Below are 27,273 nucleotides of genomic sequence, written 5' to 3'. Positions count from 1 at the left end.
GCAAAGGTAAGCATCAAAGTCAAATGTGCAAGTTTGGTTGGCTTCTTGTTGATGTTGTCTTTCCTCTTGGGAACTATGATACCAAAATTCCTTAGTGATCTCATAATGATCGTCAAGACCAGATGACAGCGATAGATCAATACTATTCTGATTGGAGTCGGCAAGTCTAGTTGCAGCAGCTCTATGGGGCTCATCTAGTCCCATACAATCATTCAGTGACTCTAAAGCATCTAATTTAACAAGATTGGACTGAAAATAAATGACAGGTGGGTGGAAAAGCAGTGCTCAAAGCAGCCAGATGGCTCTGGTTCTAATATAATGGCAATGATTTAAAAATGCAATAAGGTAAAGTTAAGTCACAGTTAACTAAGAAAACTGTAATCCTCTACTAATTTAACTAATATTGCAACATAAAATTCAACACATACATGATTAAACTAAGACCAAGTTCATTCAACCCAAATTCAATGTTTATCATTAAACTAGAATTTGATAAAGTAGAAATCTTAATCCAGCTGCTAGGAAATAATATTGTAATATTTAGTTATAATGGTCAAATAAGTTGGTAGGATAGACTTTAGGAATATTCTTTATTCTTTTAATTTTTATCTGCCTTTTAAAGCTGTTGATCTTATCAGATATATCATTTGTAAATATTAATAAAGGAGACTTTTGCTCCTTTATTGATATCGAATATCTTGGTAATCATTCTCTGTGTCATTACTTTCTGTAATATGTTATCACAAATCAGGTTTTGGGAAATCACGGGATCGGTGAAGGTGACAGATCTACGGACTATAGTAGTGACGTTTCGCCAAAGGAAGCCATACGGAATTTTTTCTTGAAGATTTTTTTTTTGGCAGAATTTTTTATAAAATTTGTTTCTTCTGTTGAAATCACAGAATTTCTTTTGTGAAAATTTAGCAAGGGTTTTCAAAAACTTTTCAATTGATTTTTTTTTTTAAATTGAGGTTTTTTAATCTGAAATCACAGATTTATTTGTCTTGAATCGCAGGACCATGTCTTTGCTTGAATCACACCACAATTTTGCAAAACATTGTCATTTTTTTTCCGAGATGTCAAAAGCGATGGGTTTTGAATAGTTTTTTTGACATTTTTTTTAAGTTGGTATATTTTGTTGTTCAAATGTCATGTGACTGATCTTTTTACCTATGCAATTGGATTTATAAGGTTTTCGATTCATGTGGGATTTTCCTGGGCGCCATCTAGTATATTTTCACCAATCTTAACAAAAATCAAAGGTTTTCAGAGTGTGATAGGGCTAATACAGCTTGTGACAAGCTTTTCTTTTTTCAAATTTGAGGCTTTTTCGCTTCATTTTTGGAGATTATTTCTGCCAGCTAGGGTTTCCTTGAGTATTGTAGGTGATAAGCAAAAAGTTTCTGCTCTTTTTTTAACGATCTTTTGACAAAATCGTGGTCATTTTGGACAGCCTAGGGTTTTCTGCGATTTCTATAATTGTTTTGCAGATTAAATCATCCTCAAGACTGAGACTTGGCCAACAGCTGCCGGTGAAGACTAGGACTCAAGAGTGTGATCGTGAGAAGTCATTATGCTCATTAAATTATTCGTCACAGATGAAATGCGTCTAGAGATTTGTAAGCACCTTTAAGATTTGCACAAGACATTAGGTAGAAGGAGGGTCTTCTTCTTGAAGAATATGTTATTCTCAATCATGATGTACGAGAAGATGCCTTCTTAGGATCATTTGATGAGGATCAAAGGCATTCACGATCACTTAGCAACTATTGCACGTACAATGGAAGAAGATATGGTGCTCATAATGCTGAAAAGCTTACCACCGTCCTATAAGCATCTCATTAAAACACTCAACATCACATCTACAAGTGTTGACCTATAGTTTGATGATTTGTGCAGCAAACTCTTGCAGTAGGACAAATGGAAGTAATTTGGTAGTAGTGGTTCCTCGAGTAGAAAACAAGCCATCACAACAAAGGGCAAGGGGAAAGGCAAGCGACCTCGAGAGAAAGGTCAAGGATAAAATGTCAATACTTTGAATAATCTGAGGACTATACGTGTCATTATTGTGGTAAATTTGGTCACTTGAAGAAGCACTACAAGAAGAGGTTGGTTGATAAAAAATCCAACCAAGGACAGCCTCCACCAAAGGCTAATGTCGCAAAACATTCTATGCTTTTATGGCCATACAACCAACAGATCACTCCAACTCTTCCGTGTGGTACATCAATTTTGGAGCATTTAGACTTTTTTCACATAGGAATGATTGATTCATTGAGTATATGGCTTGCTCAAATTGAGTGATCTTTGGTGTTGGTGGTGAGTGATCTCCTATTTTCCTCAATGTATACTATGTTCCGGTCATGGAGCTTAATCTGCTCTCAATGAGTCAAATTATGTGCCACTGTCCCAAATTGGATGTCATCTTCAATGCACATAAGTGCCATATTGTTGACAAGGAGTCCAAAAAGACCATCGCACTTGGCATAGAAGATCATGGTTTGTATCAACTTGTTGACACTAGAGAGGTTCAAAAGCATGCATTGGTTGCAAAAAGTTCATCTAATATCAGTGCTCTTGGGCATCAACATTATGGGCATCTCAACCTTTTTATCTCTTTCAGTTGGCTCAAGAGAATATGGTTGAAGGTTCACCTAAGGTCCAATAGTAGATACAAAGTGTTTGCAAATCTTTCCAGGTAGGGAAGCAACACAAAAATCCATTTTCAAAAGGATGGGCTTGGAGAGCTCAGAAGGTCCTTTAGCTGGTTCATGCAAATGTCTGTGTACCAATGGACAACATCAATCACTAATGCCAAGTATTTTCTCTTGTTTGTAGATGGTTGCAATAGGAAAATGTGTATCAGTGTTTAAAGAATTTCAAAAGTTCAAGTCATTAGTAGAAAGAGTCAAGATGTAGAAACATAACTCTTAAGTCTCGTAATGGGGGGGAATTTTGTTCCAATTAATTCTTTGACTTCTATACTAAACATGACATCATATGCCAATTCACAACACCCTATACACCTCAACAAAATGGCATACTTGCAAGGAGGAATCAAACAATTACGGAGATGGCCCAATGCATATTGGAACATGAAAGTGTTCCCAAGAAGTTTTGGGTAGAAGCAATTTACACCATAGTGTACTTTCTCAACAAGTCTTTGATAGAGTCAATGAAGGAGAAGACTCCAAAGGAACAATGGTCTGGAAGGAAACCAAGAGTCATCCACCTTAAGGTTTCTTGGTCTACTACATGGGTCTGGATTCCATATGCCAAGAGAACCAAACTTGACTCTAAGAGTCAGAAGTTGATGATAGGGTACTATTGTGACCTTTTTCACACATTGCCCCATTGCTACTGGGGACCCTCTGATTTTCCTGCTTTCTAGGGTTTTGTTAGTGTCCTGTGACCTTTTTGCTGCAGTTTCACCAAGCCTTGTCTAGTTCAGAGCATTTCAAGCCCTGACGATTGAAAGTTAGTTTTTGCAAGTTATGTGATTCCGAAGTGTGAACACCACCAGAGTGCTTAGAAAGGCCAAAGGACGAAGATCGCAATCGATTTGGACGAATTTGGACAACTTTCTATTTTTAGAAAGTTTGCTTTTTTGCTTTTTCCTATTTTTTAGGAAGTTTCGTTTTTGGCATTTTTAGCCCGATCCCCGGTATGGCTATTTTTAGAAAGTTTTTCCTATTTTTTAGGGATGTCTGCTTTTTTTCTTTTTCGGGATGCAAACCTAGGGTTTACACTTGTACCACTGACCTGCTTCGACCGAAACTCGAAAATTCCAAGTTTTGACCTAAAAAAGCCAAGTCCTTAGATTTTAGGCTTTTTGCTTTTTTGGGATGCAAACCTAGGGTTTACACTTGTACCACTGACCAACTTCAACCGGAACTCAAAAATTCCAAGTTTTGACCTTAAAAAGCTAAGTCCCTAGATTTTAGGCTTTTTGCTGCTGTAGATGATCCACCTAGGCCTGGATTTCAAATTTCAAGTTAATCCGGTTAAATTAGATTAAACTGTGAAATTTTGAAATTTCTTTGAAAATTATTCTAAGTCTGGCTAACAAGGGTTTTGAAGTATTTTTGCAGGTTCAAACCCCACCACGATGCAAATGAGGCTATCCAGAAGTTCGCCATGTGTTGAAGAGGCCATGATGGCCAACACTCTAAAGTCCGCCCATGAGGAGATGTGTCAAAGTCTGCCATGTATGCATTGGGAGCTATGTGGGAGCACTCTCCAAAGTCCGCCATGCATTTGGAGGCCATGTGGGAGCTAAGGCCAAAGTCTGCCATGCATTTGGAGGCCATGTGGGAGCTAAGGCCAAAGTTCGCCATGCCTTAGGAGAGTCATGAGGAGGGACCTTCAAAGTCCGCCCCATGCCTTAGCCAAATTTTCACCTTGATGGAGGCCATGAAGGAGCACACCTCAAAGTCCACCAAGGCTAGAGAGGTCATGAAGGAGCAAAGGCTAAAGTCCGCCCCATGTCGTAGCCAAAATTTTGCCTTGAAGAGAGCCATGAGGGGAGCCTTCCAAAGTCCACCCAACCAAGAGGAGGGATGCCTAAAGTCCGCCCAAGTGATGGAGGAGCTATCCATAAAGTCCGCCACACCTTAGGGGGGCCATGAAGGAGCTAGCACCAAAGTCCGCAAAAGGAGGAGCACTCTCCAAAGTCCACCCCATGCCTTAGCCAAATTTTCACCAAGGAGGAGGCCACGTAGGAGCAAAGGCCAAAGTCTGCCAAAGGTAAAGGAGACCATGAAGGTCCTCACTCCAAAGTCCACCCAAGAAGGATGTTGCTTGAAGCCCGACTAGGCCAAGGTGGAGAGGTCTCCAAAGTCCGCCATGTATGTGTAGGGTGTATAGAAGTGTAGCCTAAAGTCCGCCCAAGCATGCCAAGTGATGGAAGAGGCGAGTCTGAAGTCCGCCATAAGATAGAAGGCTATGAAGAACCTTATCCAAAGTCTGCCTAGCCCATGAGAAGCCTTATCTAAAATCTACCAAGGCTAGAGAAGCCATCTAGGAGATACCACCAAAGTCCACCATACCTTGGAGAGGTATGCAAAGTCCGCCAAAATTTGAAGAAGATGGAGATAAAATTCAAAAATCCACCTACACATTGAAAAGTCAAACAAAGATGCCAATGATGTCACAAAATCCACAAAGATTTCAAAATTAAATCTAAAATGAGGAAAATATCTAAGGATTATTAAAAATCCTCAAAATAAATCCAAAATGGAAAGCTTTTTTTTTCCTAGAAAAAAAGAATATTGAAGGAATATTGGAAAATTATTGAGATATTAATTCAAAATGGAAAGTTTTTGAAAGGGAATATTGGAAAATTATTGAGATATTAATTCAAAATGTAAAGTTTTTTTTTGAAAGGGAATATTGGAAAATCAATAAATATCTTCAAACTTAAATCAAAATGGAATGTTTTTTTGAGATATTGTCTTAAAACTGGGAAACATGAAGTTAAAATTAGAAGTATGGGTTGGATGATTTTAAGGGTTTCTACTTGAAGATTTAACCTTGTTTACAAATACTTCATTATCAACTTCGTTATTACACCAAAAAGTTCAAAGTTACTAAGGAGAGCTTAGTAAAGTATGTCAGTTTGAAGATCATCTGGAGAAAATTCTAGATATTGCTGGAAGTTGGATAATATTTTTTGGCAAATGGTTTACAAATTTCTGGAGAAAGGCAACTAGTACAAGGAAGAATCATCCAAACTTTTTTGAATTTTTTGAATTTTTCGGAGAAAAATTCTAGCCTCACTTCTATCCAAGTCAGAGGTGAAATTAAAATTGTGAATTTTCTGAATATTTTCCAGAATTTAATAAATGATTTTTTCGAAAATTTTGGAGGAAGAAAATCATTTTTTTGGCTAAGTATGAAATTTTTTTGAAAGTTTTGACACTTGGTGGTAACCACAACCAACCTTAAGCCTGAGGATTTTAAGGTGAAAATTCGATTTTTATGGCTAAGTATGAGAATTAAAAAGGGGAAAATTTTCCAACACTAAGCCATTTCGTAGCCTCGTTATTTTCAAAACTTTGCAAATTCTTTTCTAACTTTAAAATTTCCATTGTTTGCCTGCAGGCCTTATACATTATGAAATTTCAGGCAGACAAAGATGCTCTTCCAGAGTCGAGGATGACTTCAAAGTGGAAGAACATCAGCGACACCAACCTCGGACACATCAATCTGAGGGAGTTTAAGAAGCGAATGTTTGGTCTGGACAACCTTGTACTTACCACCATTGTGCGAAAAATGATGAAGAGTGGTATCGTGCACGCTGTCGGCTTCCTCCCCACCATGCAGTGCAATGAACTAGTAGTCGAATGTGCCAAACATTACAACCTCATCAGTAAGGATATTGTTGCACCTGATGGAAGAGTGTTGGCGAATGTCAGCGATGAGGCCATCAGAGAGGCCTTCAGGATCCCTGAGTACCACAACGCAGTATATATGACAAAGGACGAAGCTAACAGTCTGTACCACGACCACCTAGAGGAATATGATGCCATAGTTAACCATTCCTGGTTAGACAAGCCGAAGAAGGGCGCCTCCAAACTCTAGAGAAAGAGCCTAGTGCGAGCATACTTCAAGGAGGACATTGGGGACATGATTGTTCTACTCAATAAAATAATAGGAAATCCTCAGGGAGCTCCATTTGAACCCTGGATGTATTATTTCATTAATGAAATAATCAATGGAGTAAAAATGATAGACTGGGCCCGGATGATTAGTGACAACCTAGACAGCCAGCTAAGGAACCTGGAGGCGAATAGGACTTTCTTCATGAGTTCTTACTTGTTTTATTCTTTGGCCAGGACCTACAGGTACAGAGGTCTCACTTGTAGAGGAGAAGTTGGGAACAAGGAGAACCAATTTCCAGTATACGATTGCTATCCCCAGCTCCACATGGAGGAGAAGTTCCATTTCAAAAGGGTGAATGATACCTTCTTGATGCACATTACCCAGACACTTCAAGGTGGCCTGCACCAGAAGCTCTCTCAAGAGTCTATGGACTTCATCGGTCGGTTCGAGTGTTGGTACATCCAATATCACAAGTTCACTTACCTCCGAATTTAGGGATTCTCCGGGCCTCCACACAAGCTTTCGGCTTACCCTACCAACTGAGTGGTGTTGCTCGAGGTTGTGAGACAATTGGAGGAGTATATAGTGATTCAAAGGGATAACCAGAAGAAGGCAAGAACGTCCTCACTCACAATTGGTAATGGGCTGGAAACATGGCCATCACCACAGGCTGCAGCCACCGCTGAGAAAGAACTGGCCTCGTATCCCTTCTATCAATACAAGGCAAGAAAGGATTTCGATCCATTCCATAGGATAAAGAAGATCAAAGGGACAACGTTTGAGCACAGACCGGATCTAGAAGACTACTGGGCTAATGCAATCGATAGTTTCGAGATTCGGAAGAGATTCTAGTCAAGAATTCCTTTGAGTATGGTGAGAGCAACGGAAGTATTTAGAGTTGTCAATCAAGTAGAAGAAAGCCTAGAACTTCAGTAGCCGGGCTTTGAAAAGATGAAGAATGAACCCTTAGTCTTAATAGATTGGACAGAGGGCGAGAAATCAGATCTAGCAGACCTCATGAGGTCGGTGGTTGAGTACTCAAGGTGGTGGGCGTCTGAAAAGACAAAACAGTTGAAGGCCAAAGGTATGACTTTGACTTATGAATTAATGGGAGTAGATGATACTCCGTCCATCGACCTTTGTACCTCCGCCTGTGATGCTCGAAATCCAGAAAGTGTTGGGTCTCGAAAGAGGAAGGAGTTGGGTGGAAGCTCCACAAAGGTCACAGGGAAAAGGGTTGTAGGTGAGAGAAGAGAATCCAACGAAAGTCACTCCATCCTAAGTGTTGCTTCCATTGTGCCTGATCAAAGTGCAATTGGGGAGCAAGAGATGAACATCTGTGTGATTGATGATGAAGTAAGAGTGCTTTCCCAGCTAGTTGAGGAAGTGGTGGAAAAGGTCTTCCGAAGTCCAGATAGGGGGCAAATTGAAGCACCTACAATCTTCTTGGATGGCATACCAGCGAACCCAGGAGAGGCAGATGATGAGTTTCATCGGAACACTGTAGAACAATCAACCATTCCAGATTCGCTGAGAGCAAGGATAAAGGCCAAGGTTCCCAAGGAGGCCCACTCAACCGAGGAGGTCACCGCAACATTCCTGGAGAAGGTGAATGAATCCGCTATAGCTAAACCGCCCAAACCAGCCAGGAAGTTTTCCTTGATTCAGAGAGATAGTGCCAGATTCAGGACAGTCCAGATAGCGGTGCCCAAAGAAGGGAAGACTAGGGACAATGTCACCGCAGATGATTACAAGGTTACCACCATAGAGACGGGTAAGCCTACCCAGGACCAAGAGATCCAATATTTTGATGACTCCTGCAACGTTCTAAAGACGAGGCTGGCTCATGAAAAGGAAAAGAGAAAGAAAGTGGAAGAAGAGAACCAACAGTGGAAGAAGTATGTTCTCCATCTTACTAGCCTGCTCAACCATGAAGTCCCGGCTACTCCACCACAGCCTCTTCAGCAGGGATCAATGAAGGACTATGATGATATAAAGGGATCGTACACTCAAGAAAAGGAGTGGATTTCAGATGCTTCGATACGTGCTGACACCCTGGTAGAAAACTTAGTATCGGCACATGAGGCAACTTCTTTGTTGATTGATCGTATCCAGGATCTAGCATCCAATTGGGAAGAAGTGGATGAAATTTAGAATGAAATACTCCCTCACCTAAAGGTTATCCAAGGCATGTCAAAGAGGAGCTTAGTGGATGCAAGCATCATACAGACAAGAGATAGGTACAACTTCGGCACGTGGTACTATGCTCTGGTCACTCGGATTGAGGTTCTAAAGAAATCCGAGACCAAGTGTTTTGAGACAGAGGCAAGTGTTAGAGAGATCCTAGGCAAGATACTCCGTGTGGCGTCAGAGATTTGGAAGAAGGAAAGCCTAAGGGAGAAGCATTTACAAGCAGAGAACCTAAGAGCCAGGATTCAGGCGAGCTTCTTCCGAGATTCAGGGATGATTGGCAAAGGCGATCTTTCGAAGATTGCAAACTTCCTCTCCATCGATGACAACTTCCTCACCCAAGTAGTGGAGTGGGAAGGCATCCTTGCCACATGCGCTGACGATGTGGACCTCATCGACTTCCAGATGGGCGGTTTGCCAAGTGTCACCATGGAGGAGGTCAAGCTCATTATGTCCAGATACGTTGAGTCTCTGAAAGAGGAAAGTGGCCACTCACCTCAGTAAAATTAGCAGCTACGCCACTTGTCACTCTTTCATTTGTTTGAACTGATAGTATTCCGAGAAACCCTAATTAGGGTATAGGACTTTCAATTTTGGCCCTTGATCACTGTTTGATCTCGGCCATTCATTTATTTTTGAGAAACTATATAAGGTTGCCTCCTCTCATTTGAAAAGGGTGAGGTTTTTGATGTATTGTTGCTTAAGGTCATTTCCAGATAATATATTGCATGTGCGCTGCTTTGTAATCTCTATTATTTGAATGATTTGCATGGTTTCAATTGCCTCAACACTTAATTAGAATTAATCTAGATTTGCTTGCATTGCTGTTAATTTGAATGAAGGATTTGATAAGTGTCAAAACTATGATGTATCTCCGCTCATACTTTTGGTAAATTGATGATTTCCACTCTATCGTGCAAAGTTAGTCTGAGCCCATCCCCATGCATCCCATCATCTCGATCATAAGCACAACCCATTGAAGATTGCACCGGCCTTGTGTAGTTGTCCCTAGTGTGGCGAAGCAAGGTTTGGTTTCTCGAGAGCACCCAATTGATACCGTCTCCAGAATTCGTAGGATTAGATTAGCTTTCCTGAACTCTATCCCTTTTTCCCTTTCTTTTGAAAGTCTAAATCCCAGAAAATTCCCAAAAAAAAGAAGAGCCTAAATTGCTAAATCCATCTAAGTCCAGCAGTTCAAAAATACTTGTCAAACATAAGTCCCCCTTGAAAATTTCAGCATACACTACCCAAGAAGCTATTCCACTAAAGTCGCTTGTTCGCACATATAGACCTTGGAATCAATAGTGATTTTTCAGGAGAGGATAGAATACCTTCGGATATCCTATCGTAATGTTTGGTAGATGATAAAATAGACACCAACAGGTACAATGGCAATCATAAAGCCTGCAAGTTGATTGATGTGGACACTAATCATTTGACATTCAATAGGGTTGTGTTGATTGATGATGTTGGGCCTTTTCAGCTCTCTTTTGACATCGAGAGTTTTGTAGATCAACCTCTGAAGTCCAAAGAGTTATGCATTCAACTTCCATTAGCTGCACCTGAAGGGGAGGACTCTAATGATTTCGAACACGTGGAATCTCCTAGAGAGGGACCAATACATATACTTTAAGACTTTCTTCAAGAAAACTTGGATCAACATCCAATTGATATAGTAACAAGCAGCCCAATTCATAATAACTAGGCTATTTAGATGGTGGGTTATCTTCAAAGAGACCTAAGTGGTGGGAGAAACTCATTGGTAAGATGCCAAAGGAGGTATGCACAAAAATTGAGCAAGTTCTTGACAATAGAGTCAGGAAGGCATACAAAAAGGAGAACGAAGAATACTTGAGGCTAGAGTTTTTTGAAAAACCCAGGATACTTGATGCCACATGTGAGCAAAAGCTCATGGCCAATTTCTTCCAGTCCAAGGAGAATAATGCAAGGACAATCCAATCATGGAGACAACAATCAAGAGGAGTGCAAGAAAGGGAACACAAAGCATAGTCAAGGAGCTATTGTCAGCCATTAGAGAAATCCAACCCATGAAGCTTGTGCGAGGACAAGCTTTGACACAAACAACCGCGATCAATGGGCCCAAATTAGTTCAACAAGTCTATGAGCTCCAAGATTTTATTCCAAACAAGTGGTACAAGGGCATTGTGTGTTGCTTAATCAGAAATGTCCCTCCCATTTGAATCCAATACAAAAAAGAGCATCAAGAATCAAGAGTCAAAGATACATGCTTCAAGGATCAATGCTCTATAGAAGAAACCATGAAAAAATATACTTGAGATGTGTTGAGATAAATGAAGTAAAGGAGATTATGGAACATTTCCATAATAAATTCAAAACTGGTCATGGAGGTGCTCTAGCTATAGCTCACAAGGTCCTAAGAGAGGGATATTACTGGCCCACATTGTTCAAAGATGCACGTGAACATGTGAAAACATGTCATATTTGCCATGTAGCTACCATATGAGAAAGGAATCCTGCCATGTCGTTGTTGCCTGTGATCAAAGTAAGACCTTTTGCAAAATGTGGTCTCGATTTCATCGGTATGATCAACCCCCTTTCCTCAACACAACACAAGTATATCCTAACCACAACTAACTATTACACCAAATGGTTAGAAGCTCAAGCTTTAAAGTTTTGTACTACCGAAGTGATTAAATTTTTAGAGGAATATATTGTTACCAAATTTGGTTGTCCCCTTGCTTTAGTTTGTGACAATGGTCTCACATTCACGTCACTTAAATTTTCAATTTGGTCTTTTGAGCATGGTATAATCTTAAAATTTTCATCAAATAGCTATCCTGGGGGAATGGCTTAGCTGAATCTACAAACAAGAACCTCTTGAGCATAATTAAGGAGTTATTGGACAAAAACCCTAAGGATTGGCACACGCAATTGAAATATGCTCTTTGGGCCCATAGGGCAAGAATTAAGAGCTCTTTAGGGACCTCTCCCTATCAGTGTATGGACAAGACCCGATTTTCTCAGTCTAGTTACAAATCCCCACTCTACAGTTCATGCAATAATACTTAGAGGGTGAGTATAGAATCTAGACACGATTATCACAACTATTACATCTTGAAGACAAACAAGAACCTCTTGAGCATAATTAAGGAGTTATTGGACAAAAACCCTAAGGATTGGCACACGCAATTGAAATATGCTCTTTGGGCCAATAGGGCAAGAATTAAGAGCTCTTTAGGGATCTCTCCCTATCAGTGTATGGACGAGACCCGATTTTCTCGATCTAGTTACAAATCCCCACTCTGTAGTTCATGCAATAATACATAGAGGGTGAGTATAGAGTCTAGACACGATTATCACAACTATTACATCTTGAAGACAAAAGAGACGAAACCTTTGATAACTTTGCAAAACATCAAGGAGTTGTCAAGTGATGGTTTGATACACAAGCTAAGGTCAAGGCATTTAGGATTTCTAACTTCATCTATGTTGGGACAAAGCCCATTAGAAGAGGGGTGAGCATGATAAATTTGATAGACTTTGGAAAGGCCCCTACCAGATTTCTGAAATTTTGGGAGAAAATGCATTTAAGCTAAAGACCTTAACTAGAGAGGATGTTTTGTTGCCTATCAACAGACAATTCCTCAAGCATTACTTCCAACCCCGAGTTTCTTACCGAAACCTACCTTGTACTAGTAAAAAATCCACACCTCTATAATTCTTCAACCCATGTGAGCTTCATTGCTTACAAGCCAAAGTATAAAAAATATGTGAAAAAGAAAGCAACATCAAAAGAAAAGAAAGAAAGAAAAAATCGAGAAGAAAGAGAAAAAATGAAATGAAAATGAAATATCAAAATACTTGGCTTTGGGAGTGTGGACATCTCTACAAGTATGAAAACAAAATTTACCAAAAGTAAAGCAATCTCCATGAGATTATAGCGATAACCTCGTCGGGGCTATGGATGCTCATTGGCAACGAGGCTCTATCCAGGATACTTTTGGAGTCAAGATAACTCATGTAGCTAGTCAAAGTGGATTCTATGAGTCACAATTGCCTTGTGAGGGGAAATGAACGCATTTGCACACACATAGGTAATCAATGACTAAGTGCCCTGATATAATTTAAAATTTTCTTCCCTTTTAAGTATGTTTTCTAATCTCTTGATGCGTTAGGGGGAGTCAATCAATGATTTTGGGTTCGGAATGAGTTTTGTTCTTGAAATGTTCAAGAACATTTCCCCAATGGAGTCGCCAAATGTTGTGACCTTTTCACACATTGCCCCATTGCAAATGGGGACCCCCTCTTTTGCCAGTAGTCTTAGATGCCTCGGGTAGTCTAGCAGCAATTAAGTTTCCCTTTAGACTAGTTTGGAGTCCTCTTAGCTTTGGTGTTGAAGTGTTAGATAAGAGTCAAGGTGTTAATTAAGCGAAGCTTCACGATGCAATCTTTAGGTCATGCAAGGCATGAGTTCCATGATAGACGAATAATCAAGCAAGAAGAGGGCCTTAAGGACAGGATGAGGAGGCAAGAACCAATCCAGACTAAGTGGATGAAGAATGGATGTCAAAGAGAATATAAGTGAGGATGAGAGATGGATGGAAAGAAATATAAGTGGAGTACCAATTGTTTTCCTTGGATTTCAAATCCACGGGTAAAACCCTCACCAAAGGCAAAATCGAAATCATGATGAGACGAAGTGTGGACACAATTGAAAATTCCATGAGGTGGAGAAATCCACTACTTGCCAAAATCCACAACCTCATGAAATCCACAATTTTGAGGTGAGGTGAAGAAATTTGTCCACAGCGTGCACAAATCCATGACTTTAGAGGCTCAATGCTCAAGACAAGTGAGAGGTGGAATGATCAATCTATCCATAACCTTCACAAATCCATGAATTCAATGACTTGATGCCTAAGAGGAGGTGATCAATCCTTCAAAATTTTGGGTGAAATGCATGATTTTGATGACTTAATGCTTAAAATGGCTATGACAAGGAGAGTTAACATCAAGTCAACCTTGCAACAATTGTATCCTTCCCTTAGCGAAATTGATGAATGAAGGAGGTGAGATTTAATTTATCCATGTATCCACAAAGTCCACAACCTCCTATTATCCACGCCCAAACAAAACCCATGCCTAGGCTAAATCCACGACTTGGAGGTCTTGAGGGTGATGTTGAGTGAAAGTTGCACTAATCAAATTTATCACTGAATCTTCAAAATTTGCAAATAAAGTGCTTTTAATGATCAAGACAAGGAAGAATTGAAATGATCAACTTTATCCATGACTTGAGGTGAAGATCAACATTCTCCATGAGGTTGAAGAATCCACAACTTGAGCTTGAAACTCAATGATTATCCTTAACAAAATCCACAAAGTGAGGAAATCCATGAACTTGATAAATCCACGACTTAGGGAATGAAAGATGAATTTTATCCTAGCCTTGGCTGAATCCACGATATGAAGGTGAAGTGTGCAACTTGTCCTTGACTATGTGAAATCCACGAAATGCTAGAATCAATGATGAGAAGGAATCCACAACCTTGGGTTAGTAAGACAAGATTATTTATCACTTAAAGAAATTTGCTGATACAACCTCTCATAAGTCAGCCCTCTTGAGAACTAAAAGTCATGGCCCAAGTGCAAATGCCTATATAAGACTGATTGAGCATTTCATTTGCTCATCAATCTAATTCAATCCCTTCAAGAACAGAGCAAATCCCTTCTAGAGCAGGACAAGTGAATAACAGATCAGACAACAACTTGAGCGAATTTCATCAATTAAGGTCACCATTGGTAGCAATTAGCATCAAGAGAGTGTGAATTCCTTCATCAGCACAAGAGAAGTTCAATCAAACATCATCATTGAAGAGCGAAATTCATCAGCATGGCGAATTTGGAGCAGACCTTCATCATCTCCCTTGGTACGAACTTCAGGCAATTTCCGAGTGAATTCAGCCAGCCTCCCATCAACAAGTTGCAGACCTGAAGCAACACCATTTGCTGACCAGAGATTCAAATTGCAAATTTGACAAGGCACCACTGAAACCATGGACAGTGAATTTCACATCAAGAATCAAGAAAAATTAGCAATCAGACCTAAATAGAGGTCAGTTTCCAGCATAAGGGAGAGTGAAAGCAACTGATTTTCAGACCTAATTCAATCAAAATCTGATTCTAATCAGACCTGAAACCCTTATTCAGAGTTTAATTCTGAGTTTTAATACCAGCAAGGTATGAAGGTTAGGATTTGGCGGATCTAATCTTTTGAAATCAAAGTTGCTTAATTTCACTTCTATCTCTTTTATCATTTCGTCTGAATTCAGTTAACTCGTGAAATAGCTGCAAATCCTTAAGCATATGTTTTGATTATGATGTTTTATCTCTTGCATTAGCCTCCTTAGCATCTTTTCATTGTAATAACTTAAGCAACTCTTCTAGGAGATAGATGGCAGCCCCAAGGACCGGAGGAATATCCAGACAAACATAGATCAAGGACTCCTTGAAAGGTGTGCTACTGGAATCAAGGATCATCTCACAATGGGCGAATGTTGGAGATACCAATCTTGGGAAGTTTAATATGGAGAAATTCTGAGGACCTCTCTATAGAAGTAATCCTTCCGGTGTGTCAAAGAAGATGCTCAAGAATGGCTAGTACAAGCAGCTGGCTTTGCTCCAGCTATTCAATGCAATGAGCAAATAGTTGAGCGTGCAAAACTTTACAATGCTGAGTCAAGACAAATAGTGGCTCTTGATGGCAAGATATTGACATAACTATCAGAGACAACCATCCACGAAGCATTCGATATAGCTGATTACAACACAATGGTCTATAAAAACAAAGGAGCACAAATGATATATGATGAAGACCTCGAGAAATGTTTGGAAATCATCAACAAGTTTTGGATATACAAGCCTAGATCACATCACCAAGATGCTTAAGAGACTCCACCGATTAGACTTTAAGTAAGAATATGGAGATTTGATCACATTGCTAAATCAAATCATGGGGAGTCCTCAAGCATCATACTTTGAGACTTGGATGTTCTACTACGTGGAACCAATGATAGCTAACGATAAGACTCAAGCGTTCCAAGCAATTCTGCATGAGCTCGTATGTCGTCTACCCATTAGTGAGGGCCTATAGATACAAAGGATTGACATATCGAGGTCTAGTCGGAAACAATGACAGAGAAATAAGGTATGTGAATGCTATACACGGTTACACTTCCACAACAAGGCACACTTTAGGAGAGTCAATGATGTCTTTTCAATGCATTTAGTAAGGACCTTGCAAGGCACTATTCATCAAAGGTTGTCTCAACCAGCAAAAGATTTGTTGAAGTACAATTGTTGTTGCACCAAAAGATCAATTTGTTAATGCCCGATACAACCATGAGACTTATAGAATCCACAGGAGGCAGTTAAGCCATGTCACAAACTTGAGTGTTGCGCTACACAGCACAAGGAGACCAAGGGCGCACACATTGCAACAATCCCCCCCAGTGCAAGCGAGAGGGTTTGAACCTGTGACCTAGGATCTAATACCACTTGTTATAAGTACAGTTGTCGTTGCACCAAAAGATCTACTTGTTAATACTCGATAGAACTACAAGACTTATAAAATCCACAGGAGGCGGTTAAGCCATGTCACAAACCTGAGCACTGCGTTGCACAGCACAAGGAGACCAAGGGCGTACACCTTGCAACAAGATCTAGTGAAGAAGTATTGATATTGGTTCATCCAATGCCCCAAGTTCACATACATAAGAATTCAAGGGTCTTCATCCTAACCATACAAGCTTCCAAGGTCCCTGACTAATAAGATGGTGTTTTTGGAGCTCTTGAGGCAATTGGTTACATATGACAAATTCAAAAGAATAGACACAAAGCTGGAATATATTTTCCAATCGCTGTTGGACAATCAGTGCAGATGTGCCCATCAATACAAGTTGCTGAAAAATCAAAAGAAGAGCTGAAGTTTTATCCTCTTGTTATCTATCCACCACGAACAAACTTTGATCCATACAATAACACAAGAAGGATCAATGGAAGCAGGCAGAAACATAAACCACATCTTGAGGGCTGGATGAATGCTAAGAATGACTTTGAAGTTAGTAGAAAGATGTTTTCCCGGCTGCCCATTGATATCATAAGGACTTGCGGGCTGTTTCCCATCCCAAATTAGGTGCAAGATGATGGAAGGCGCCTCCAGCGTGCCTTTGAACAAGAAAAGGGAAAAGATGTACAAGTTAACTAGAATGAAGTGATGAAACCTGTCTTAACATACACACAAAAGTGGGCTGATATACAAGTCAAGTAGCTGAAAGAACAAAGTGCACAATTGACGTATGATGTGATGGGAAATTTGGATTCCCAATCATCTGATGAAGAGACAGAGAGTATGAGCATTGGGGAAAACGCAGCCCAAGCATCTAATCCTAAGGAGTCTAAAAGGAAAGAAAGTCACAAGGAAGGATCAAGACAAAAGAGACAAAAGACCACTGCGGATCACCCTTCCACTAGCACATCATCTCTTCAAGAGATTCTATGAACCGGTCATCTATCACAGAAAGTCAAGAAGTGAAGGCCAAGATGTGAATGAATCCTTGGAGTCCGCTATACAAGATAATATAAGTGGAATAGCGGCTCAAGAAACAAGACGGTTACCAAAGGACAATCTAGTGGTACAAGTGCTAATTGTAATTCACACAGCTATAATGAATGAAGGCATTAACATCATAGATGAAGATGTGAACAAAGGAAGGAGGTTCTATTGTCCAGGAATGTCAAGGGTCCAAAGAATTAGAAGAGAGAGAGGAATAGTCAACTATCCCTGCATGGCTGCAAGATAGAATGACTAAAGAAGTAATAGTAGTGGAAGAGAATACAACAGATGACTTAGAGAGTTTCTTGGAGAGAACGAGGAAAACAACTGAGAAAAAGAAAGCTACTAAATTCTCTAAGATCACAAGGGATAGTACAGGAACTCACACATTGCAAATAGCTACTCCAAGGGTGGGGATAAGGCAGGAGATGAGAACCCTCCCGACAAATATGATGTAGAAACTATTGATTTAGGGCCTACTAGTGCTGGACAAGAGATTGAGGAATTAAATGATTCTACAAAGGTGGTACAAGATAGATTAAAGGTTGAACAAGAAGAAAAGAGGCAGTGAGAGAAGGAATTAGATGTTCTAAGGTGCTATGTTCAACAACTCACAAATCCAGTGCGACAGGCTGATGCTTAATTCAATCCCCCAGTAGTGCTTCCATCAGAATTGGTCCAAGATTGGCATGGTCCCAAGATCTGCATCCGTAAACTTTGAGGGAGCCTATCGTGTTATGGTATCTAAGTACTTTGGCAACATAACAATCTCCTTCTTCCTTAGGACCGGGTAGCAACAAGGGTTGAACATTGCATTAAGAATTATGGATTAGGAATGATTGGATTAATTATCTAGCATGATAAATTGACAATTTGTTCATTAATGATTGATAAATTACTTGAACTATGACAGCTTCAAATAGGTAACATCACAGATTGATTTATGTTAAGAAAGAACTAAGAATAGAATTGTCTCCTAGTTAATTTAGTTTAAGTCATAAGTGTATTGAAATAGATTAATTATTGTTAAACAGGCCTATACCTAGGAGGGGACATTACACAAGTATGATGTAGACTAATTCTATTCTTGCTAGCATTGGATGTTGAAAAGAAATTCCATGTGAAGGCATAATATAATTAGCAACAATACACCAAGATCGGATGGACTAAAATCAAATGCAACATGCAGCAACATCTAAGCAAAACTAGACAGTTATAGGTGACTTTAGGTCTTTGGGTTTTGGACCATGGGTAGGCATGAAATATGACCATAAGAAAATATAAAGTTTGTTTTCATGCAAAAGAAATTTGAAAACCTATTAGTGAATAGACAACCAAAGATGAAAAAGGAAAAATGAATGAAATTATATTGAATTGCATGCTCTTGCTCTTAATATAGAAGCATGTGCCCTCAAATCGATTGCATTCGATCATTTTTAGAGGTACCTCTAGTGTTGCTGAGTAAGAATTTAGTAACAAAGGAAAATCAGAATCTTGCTAGACACAGTGTCAAGGCTAACAGCGTTTCAGCATTGCATATAAATTTACATAGCCAAAAGAACTGACTATTTATTTGCTCCCTAGAGAATTGGAGATATTGTATTTTATTGAAACTATTTCACCTAGAAGTGCATTGCAAATGAACATGACCTTATTTCTAGAAGATAACAAAAATTTGATATGGTGTTCCAAGGAATCAAACCTGTTGTTGAAGATGTACACCTATGTCTGCGAGCACAGGATTTCCTGATGCATCAGTAGCATTGTTTTTCTTAAACAAATCCTGAAATTTCCAAAATGTAGCATACACATTAAATCCACAATTTCTATGTTGGTACACATGCAAGTGCTCTCTTAACATCTACAAACTAACTCTTTCTCAACTTGTTGGTTTCCAAGTTTTCAGAAGAACAATCGAATGTTATCCTGAACAAAATTAGACATTCAACACAAAATATTACTTACTTGTCCAGCACCTTCAGCTACACAAATCACAGCTGATCCTTTTGATGACAGGAGATTATGAAGATGCTGTAAAACACCATCTGGCCCATCTAAAATGAAAGGAATCTGTGCATAGGCAATGAAAAATTTCAAATTATATTTTTTTAAATTGAATAAGTCAGTTCCTGATGGACACAAGACTAAGCTGCATGACATACCTCAGGAATTAGACAGATATCTATCTGTCCACTAGCAAGTGATGCATGCATGGCAATGAAGCCACTACTCCTTCCCATAAGTTTAACTATTCCTACACCATGGTATGCACTGTGTGCCTGCAGTACAGAGAATCAAACCAAGCATTACTTCAGCATGTTAACTAATACATTGTAACGCCAGTGTGTGCTTACAAAGTCAATGTTAAAGTGAAAATATCACCTAAAATTTGATATAATCAAAGGCTCACTTTGAGAATATAAAGACAACTATTTCCTTCTTTTTGTTTAATATTATAGTCTCAGCAACAATTGAAATCTAGTACAAAATCTTAAAAGAGGAAAATCACTATGCAAGGATTTCTGTAAATATATAAATACCTCAATATATGCAGCATTGATAGCACGCTGTGCTTCTTCAACAGCAGTATCAAAGCCAAATGTTTTATCCATTAGCAAGATATCATTATCGATTGTCTTGGGAACTCCTACCACAACCACTTTCATGCTCCTCTTGCGACACTGTAAATAAACAAATATTTTATTCTCTATTTCCTCTTAAGCATATGAAGCACTCCTCCATACTGATTCAAACTCACGTAAATCCATGAGTTCTGGCAAGTTTGTTAAAAAATACTCTTTCCAAATAAATCAAATTTTTAGGCAAGATTTTTGCAAAAATTGAAATTACTCTGTATTAATCATCAATAATTTTATATCGAGTATACCTTAAAACATCCTACAGGTTTTCAACCACGAGATCTTGAGTTTCACAAAGCCTTTCCCATGGTGTTGTCTACTTCAATGTTGATATTTGTGAGTTTGTTCTACCCTCAGTTCCTATGGTCTATCCCATGTTTTATATGCATTTCCAAGAAAGGTCTTATACCTTCAATTTGACACTCAAACTCCTCTTGGAGCATATCCACCAGACCTTATAAATATTAAATATGGGGAAGATTATTCCTTTATAGTTTATATTATCCAGATTTAGAAATTATTCTACATAACCAAGGGTGTAAAATCATCACAGCTATATTTTATTATTTAGAAGATTAACGTTAACATCCTTGCATCATCATATAATAATAACTCCATGTAGCCTTTCTGTAATCTATTTGTACTTCATAATTAAAATTTCAGGTTAAATGAAAAACTATAAAGAATCTATTGCCAGTTCCATTTTGCAGCAATAATTAAAAACTTGTGAATTATAGCCACATACTTCCTTTGTTTTGAATATTAAAATATTTTTTATTTGTAAAAGAGACCCTCGGGGTACAATATGTAGGTCAGTATTGCCATTTAAGGCATACTATAGTTCATACTGCATTGCAGGGGAGTAATTGCTAATAACACAAGTAGCCTTGTAGATATGATTGAAGTGAGAGTAAAGTGGTATGGTATCTATAAATGATACCATAATAGTTAATCAAAGGTAATCCAGAAAGAACTGTCATTCTAGCATATCAAGAGTCAAGAAATAGGTAATGCTGCCAATCATTGCAATATTATAGTAAACCTACTTTTTCAAGGTTGATGTCTACTTCTGATATTGATATTGTAAATATAAAGGTTTCAAGGACAAATTCAAGCTATGGTACATATTCTTTTGCACCCACTCTGTAGTTCCTGTATTTAAAAATTCTTTCACATAAACTGCTAATAAGTATAGCATGTGAATTACTTTTTTGGGGTCTGATTTATTAGCTGATGTGTAATTGTTGTCTCCTCATAAAACTAGTTCATGATGTTCAATCTTCATTTTAGGTTCTAATTTATTAGTCAATGTGCAATTGTTGTTTCCTTATAAAACTAGTTCATGATGTTCAATCTTCATTTTAGGTTCTAATTTATTAGTCAATGTGCAATTGTTGTTTCCTTATAAAACTAGTTCATGATGTTTAATCTTCATTTCCTATCAAAGATATAAATGGATATTAGATTGAACCTCATTGTGAATGGCATTCGCCCCAGCATGGGTTCCATTTCCACCTAATACAAAAAGCATGTTAATCCCCCTTTTCTGCACAGCCAAAATATATCAAAGCAGTCATCAGCTAAGTGAGGTTAGGTCCATGACCAAAGGCCAAGTTACTGAATATAATAGGAAAATATCGAACTAGTTCTTCATGTACCGTGGTCAATTTTAAGCCAAGTGCTATGTGAAGAATTGAGGCCAATTGAATTTTTACCTGTATGCTATCAACAATCTCTGTTACGTTTCCACCTCCACGAGAGACCCCCAGAAGGCTACCTCCAGATAAATGGATATTTTGGACAACTTTTCTTGATAACTGATGACAGGAATGAATATTCAATCAAAATAATCACAGCATATGATTTACAGTCTTTGAGAAAACAAGCTTCTTTCATATAAAACCAACTCAAATGTAATGAGAGACATTTCAGAATATATGACTCCAAAGCATGAAATTATAATAATTTGCATATGCATCAATACTCACAGGTATTTCAGGGAGGTTTTCATCAAACAGTCCACGATATCCATAAGAAATGCCAACAATGTTCTTGACACCATATATTTCAAGTGTTATAACTATCTGCATCAACCAACAACAATGGATGGAATCGTCTATCCTTATTTAATGGATGTAGATTAGGATAATATATTAATATCTAAAGGATTAACTTGAAATATATGCAAAATTTGCAACTGAAAGCCAAAAGGAGAAGACATGGATGATATTATCCAGAAAATTAATTAAGTAAAAGATCTGCACAGTCTCAGAGCAGTCTGCTGGTTTATCATAAAACTTTCCAACCAAACATATTTATGTAAAGTTGCATGGAAACAGGTATGGTATCAGATGGATATAGTCTCAGTTATGGATACAGTGAATTTTCTAGATCCCTTTATACAGATATGACTAGATACAGAAATCATAAAAACACGCATAAATTCAATTCTTTGCATTTCTAAGAGCATAGAATATAACATTCTATATATCTATATATATCTGGTTTTTACATTTTTTGTTTATAATATTTCTTTTAATAATGATATATTTGTCTCGAGTGATGCAGAATTTAAATATATATCTGGTTTTTATATTTTTTGTTTATATATTCTTTTGTAATGATCTATTTGTCTTTACTCTTTAGTGTTGTAGAATGCGCAAATGTGTGTGAGAACAATTTATTTCTAATGTTCTTTTTGGGGGGGGCAACATTTTAATGTTATTTCATGACCCTAAACTGGATACAGCACCTGACAGTCGCGTACCATGTCCAGACATATCAGATATAGCCCAAATATGGGCCCATTTATGTATAAATGTAGGGAAGTATTGTATGCATATTTGATATCCAATACATGGATAGAACAGAGGAGGGTAAATGTCTGGTAACTCTGTGTTTAAGTGATAAGAATTTTTTCGGCTAATAAACAGATAACAGAAAAAGATTATCATCGTGTTGATCTTGGACTAACTTCTAGCCTCCATAGTAGTATGAAAAAAATGTTTTGGATAAGTTAGTTCTATTAGAAGAAAACATCATCTTTGAAGCTAAAAACTTAACAACAAAGAAAACAATAAAAAATTATCCTACCTGTCTAATCACATCATTCAGACCAGGGCAGAGTCCTCCACATGTAACAATTGCCGCTTTTACATCATCAGGATGAAAATATATCTCTGTCCTTGGCCCCGCACGATGTACCCTACAGTGTGCATGACAGCAATTATGGTACTACACAGTATTAGCACTGCATAAAATGAGAAACAGAATGAACCATATAATATTGGGCCATGCCCAAATATCATATATCTTTATATAGTACAATACCAGGTGTGCAATTAAAATGTAATAAAAAAATCCATGAACATATGTAAAATGGCAAATAAATCAATTTATTGCCATGGGCTATCAATTTATTATATACAATTTGAAATATATAGGAAGTTCTATGCATAAGAAAGACCAAGACCATATTTTCATTACCAAGATCACATTCTGATTATTGTTATCAACTCCTATGAAATATATGATATACTCACATATTTAATTAAAGTTTAAATAATAGCATATGTCGTGCATCTACTCTCTTTCTGCAAATGGACTCAACTGACTTATGGAATTCTGAAGAGTAAATATGAAAGACAAAGAGTACCATTGGTGGACAAATTTGCAATCAGGGTCAACACACTCTGCACCAGCAGATGATGGTGTTGCATAGTTGATAACCTGAAACATGTCACGTGAGCACTTAATTTTTTTTGTCTTGCAGTTAGAAGCACAGAGAATGGTGTCAATACAATTACGTGTTAACTCCAAAGGACTTAACTAAACGGTTGCATTCATCAAAAGAACAGAAGCTGTGAAACCAAAGAAATTACCTTCAGTAATACGCGATCATCATTATGAACAAACATTTTTCCCAGGTCTCCCGGTGGATGAACTCTGTCATCTTCAGGTAGAGGGCAACTGCATAAATTTACAAAACACATGTTAACATGAATTTGTATGAATTACGCATGTTTTTAGTTAAGTATGAGATTTTTAAACACAGTCTCTGCTCTTGCTAATTGAATTGGATATGTGCACCTATTTAGTAAAGGGGAGTATTTAAGCTCTAAACTCAAAAGAAAAAACTATTAGCTGATTTTTAACACAATTTGGGGAATGGTTTTAACTTAGATGGGGAAGAAGTGTCTATTACAAGATGGGAAGTCACTTGGGGATTGGTTGACCACTTGAAATTTGTTTTCTGGCATATAGAAGTAAAAATATCTTCTAACACAAAAAAACACACTATGAATCCCCCAAGTGCAAGAGAATGTTACTGTCATGTTACAGTCTAAAAAGGCAATAATATTCAAATGATTACAGGAAATTTCAGGCTAAAGAACTAATTTTTCTAACATGGTTCTAACCAGATTCCAGTTTCAGAAAGGATTCTAGCATAATCACGTGACTTGGGCTTGGAAATGACTCAAGAAAGAGTTGTATCAAAATATAACTTGGGCCAAAACTCAGAGAAACAACTGGCAATAACTACACAAAGATGTTGAGAGCAAACACAGCTTACTGCTTTATCTGTTATGGCATCTTCAGGGTAACCATCCAAAAACCACCTTGGAACCCTACAAAGAGGTCATGCACACATTGATCAGGGTGAAAGAATGCTTTGTAAATGATGATAGCCCACCTTAAGTACCACCTCTCTTTCCTGCAGTTGTTTGGTAGTATCAAAGCGTGTATAACTATAAACTGTACATATCAAGAGTTGATTGAACGCCAACTCCAACCATCCATTTTAATATACTTAATGAATTTCATAATTAGTTTTGATGTCAATTTCATTATTAATCTACAGCTTGACAACAACTCAGCTCGACTCTGCTAGCTTTCCTCTGGATAGCTTGACCAGTGGGAAAGGATGTTGTAACTATAAATTTCACAAAACTTGACCAAGAATGGAACACATAACTTTGCAGTTGAGGATACTGCTCCTTAAACAAATATCAAGCAAGAGTTTTCACCAGGGTACCCAATTTGCTTGTTAGTAGAAAAGCAAGGTTTATCTTATTACAATAACGATCGCGTATTTGTTCATCTGGCAGAGGTCTACAGGTAAGATGGGGTACTTTCTGATTAGAATATCAATTAATAATGCATTGACCATCCTGACCAATGTGGTCTAACGGTTAGGTGGAACATTTAAGCACAACAACGAAATAAGTTCAAGACATGAAAATGGAGTTGAGCTAACAAGAATTATGTAAGTGGGGAGAGTTGGAAAACAACAGTCACGTAAGTGGGTGCCCTAAATATTGCAAAATGATATTTGAGTGAGCAACAACTATGTATTGTCCAAGGGATTTTGATGTAATTGTAATAAAGACAGAGTATAAGGCAATCCGTAACTCTAGCAGACATGTGGTGAGGTTATGGTGTACTGATTGTAGAGTACATTTCCCTATGACCCATGCTTACAAATCTAAAGGTGTGATCGGAGCTTAAACCTGCATCATGTTAGAGACCTGTAACCTCATCAAAGGTAAAAACAATTATTTTGTAATTGGGTGACTAAAATATATCAAAATGAGGTTGGGTTAAGAACAAATATATAAATGGGCACCTAAAATACATCGAATTTCAACCAGAAAATATACCTGCTTTTGATGCAAAATGTGGTCTGTATCGGCTTATAATCAAACAGATCGGTAAGATGTGGAAGCTGAAATCTCTCCTCAAAATCCCTCTCAAACTGCTCTACGTCAAAATCACCGCTGTCAACAGTACTCTCCCCTGTCGACGAGGCTGCCACATGAACTCTGTCTTTCCCACCAATACACCCCTTTCTTCTCCCACCAGATCCCCTCCATAGCTTTAGCCTTACAACACGTGGCATCCTTGCAGTAGATACATGAGGCTTATTAGACCGCAGAGCTGGCAATTTCTTTTGGCCAGAACAGAGGTTGGGATTGATCAGAGCCGCTTCTGCCATCTAATTAGGAGAAACTTCTGAGAAGAGATGCCTGCAATATACACATAACCCAATACACATTTGAATAAAAGCCTGTAATTTGTTCATAACCCGACACCCATATATATAATCCTGCAGTATATACACAACCCGGTAGATATGGGCAAAAAACCTGCAATACGTATAAGTAAAACCTGATCCCAATACTGCATCCTTACTAGATCTTAACATAAGCAATAAAACACTGAATAAACTCACCTGTACAAAATTTGCAGCAGAAGATACTGAGAATAATGCAGTTATCTGAAAAAAATTGGAATTTAGTGTTATACTTCAGCAGTATTATTGAATTTATTCCCAAAAAGTTTTGAACTCGAAACGGCTATTAGAAAGTCGATGCTTCCAAAGGTTTTCGTGGGTACTTATTGGAAACAGGCATTAAATACATGGGTATTTGCATAACCCAAAAAAGCCTTATGCGGATACCATGGACAAAGAACGAAATCGAATTAATGGTATATGCAGAACGAAAAAGAAATAATGTGGCTCTCTGTTCTTGTCGCCAACTTTTTAAAGAATATGCCAATACGCTTCTGAGTCAACCGCTCGTTTTTCCTCATTCCTGACTGCTAAACCGTCACCTAATTATAGTTGTCTTCCTTTTTTTATTGAATCAAAATATGAAAATTACCTTGAATTTCTTACCCAATTATATTCATCTTCAAACAATAAATCAGTTTAATAGTTAAATTCATACAGTACTCAATTTAATTTTCCTATATTTAGAAAAATTAAACTTTCAAGACATCATTTGAATCGTGAATTTTAGGATAGATAGAAATTATAGTATAATTTTTTTTATTTTAATTTAAGGCAAGAGGTTGAGGTCTTATATGTTTCTAATTGAACACTAATCAAATCATAAAACTTACATAATTTTTATCATAATTGTAAATCTAATAATAATCTTAAGTTTTATTCAAAAAGATGTCATAACCTTAATCTAATCTTAACTTCAATTTTTTTTCTAATTCAACATTAATTTTAATTATTATATTTAATATTTATTATTTTATTATTTTATTATTTATTATATTATTATAATTATTATACTAATTATTAAATATCATGTAATAATTATTACATTAATATAATTATAATTATAGAATATTGATAGTAAAATATTTACATAAAATATAATTATTATATTATATTTAAGAATATTATTTAATATGTTATATGAGGTTCATCTCGTAGTATGGGTCACTTAA

The 27,273-nt window shown here is 37.7% G+C and overlaps 1 protein-coding gene across 1 annotated transcript in view; it reads right to left on the bottom strand.

Moving 5' to 3' along the window:
- The window catches only part of LOC131068604 (ATP-dependent 6-phosphofructokinase 5, chloroplastic), a 28,275-nt gene extending 1,650 nt beyond the window's left edge, over positions 1-26,625 (bottom strand). The window contains exons 1-12 of the mRNA XM_058003832.2: positions 26,261-26,625; positions 25,689-26,054; positions 23,910-23,997; positions 23,684-23,757; positions 23,122-23,233; positions 22,017-22,112; positions 21,744-21,845; positions 21,500-21,574; positions 19,930-20,070; positions 19,552-19,668; positions 19,355-19,459; positions 19,092-19,172 (exon numbers count right to left, since the gene is read on the bottom strand). Of these exons, the coding sequence (XP_057859815.2) occupies positions 19,092-19,172; positions 19,355-19,459; positions 19,552-19,668; positions 19,930-20,070; positions 21,500-21,574; positions 21,744-21,845; positions 22,017-22,112; positions 23,122-23,233; positions 23,684-23,757; positions 23,910-23,997; positions 25,689-26,023 (1,326 nt within the window). The 5' untranslated portion in view covers positions 26,024-26,054; positions 26,261-26,625. The remainder of the gene's footprint in view (positions 1-19,091; positions 19,173-19,354; positions 19,460-19,551; positions 19,669-19,929; positions 20,071-21,499; positions 21,575-21,743; positions 21,846-22,016; positions 22,113-23,121; positions 23,234-23,683; positions 23,758-23,909; positions 23,998-25,688; positions 26,055-26,260) is intronic.
- Positions 26,626-27,273: the final 648 nt, after the last annotated feature.

Source organism: Cryptomeria japonica, chromosome 3 (assembly GCF_030272615.1).
Source record: "Cryptomeria japonica chromosome 3, Sugi_1.0, whole genome shotgun sequence".
In the NCBI taxonomy this organism is placed as follows: domain Eukaryota; kingdom Viridiplantae; phylum Streptophyta; class Pinopsida; order Cupressales; family Cupressaceae; genus Cryptomeria; species Cryptomeria japonica.
Note: the sequence above shows the minus strand (reverse complement) of the source record. Positions and strands in the feature narration are given on the sequence as shown.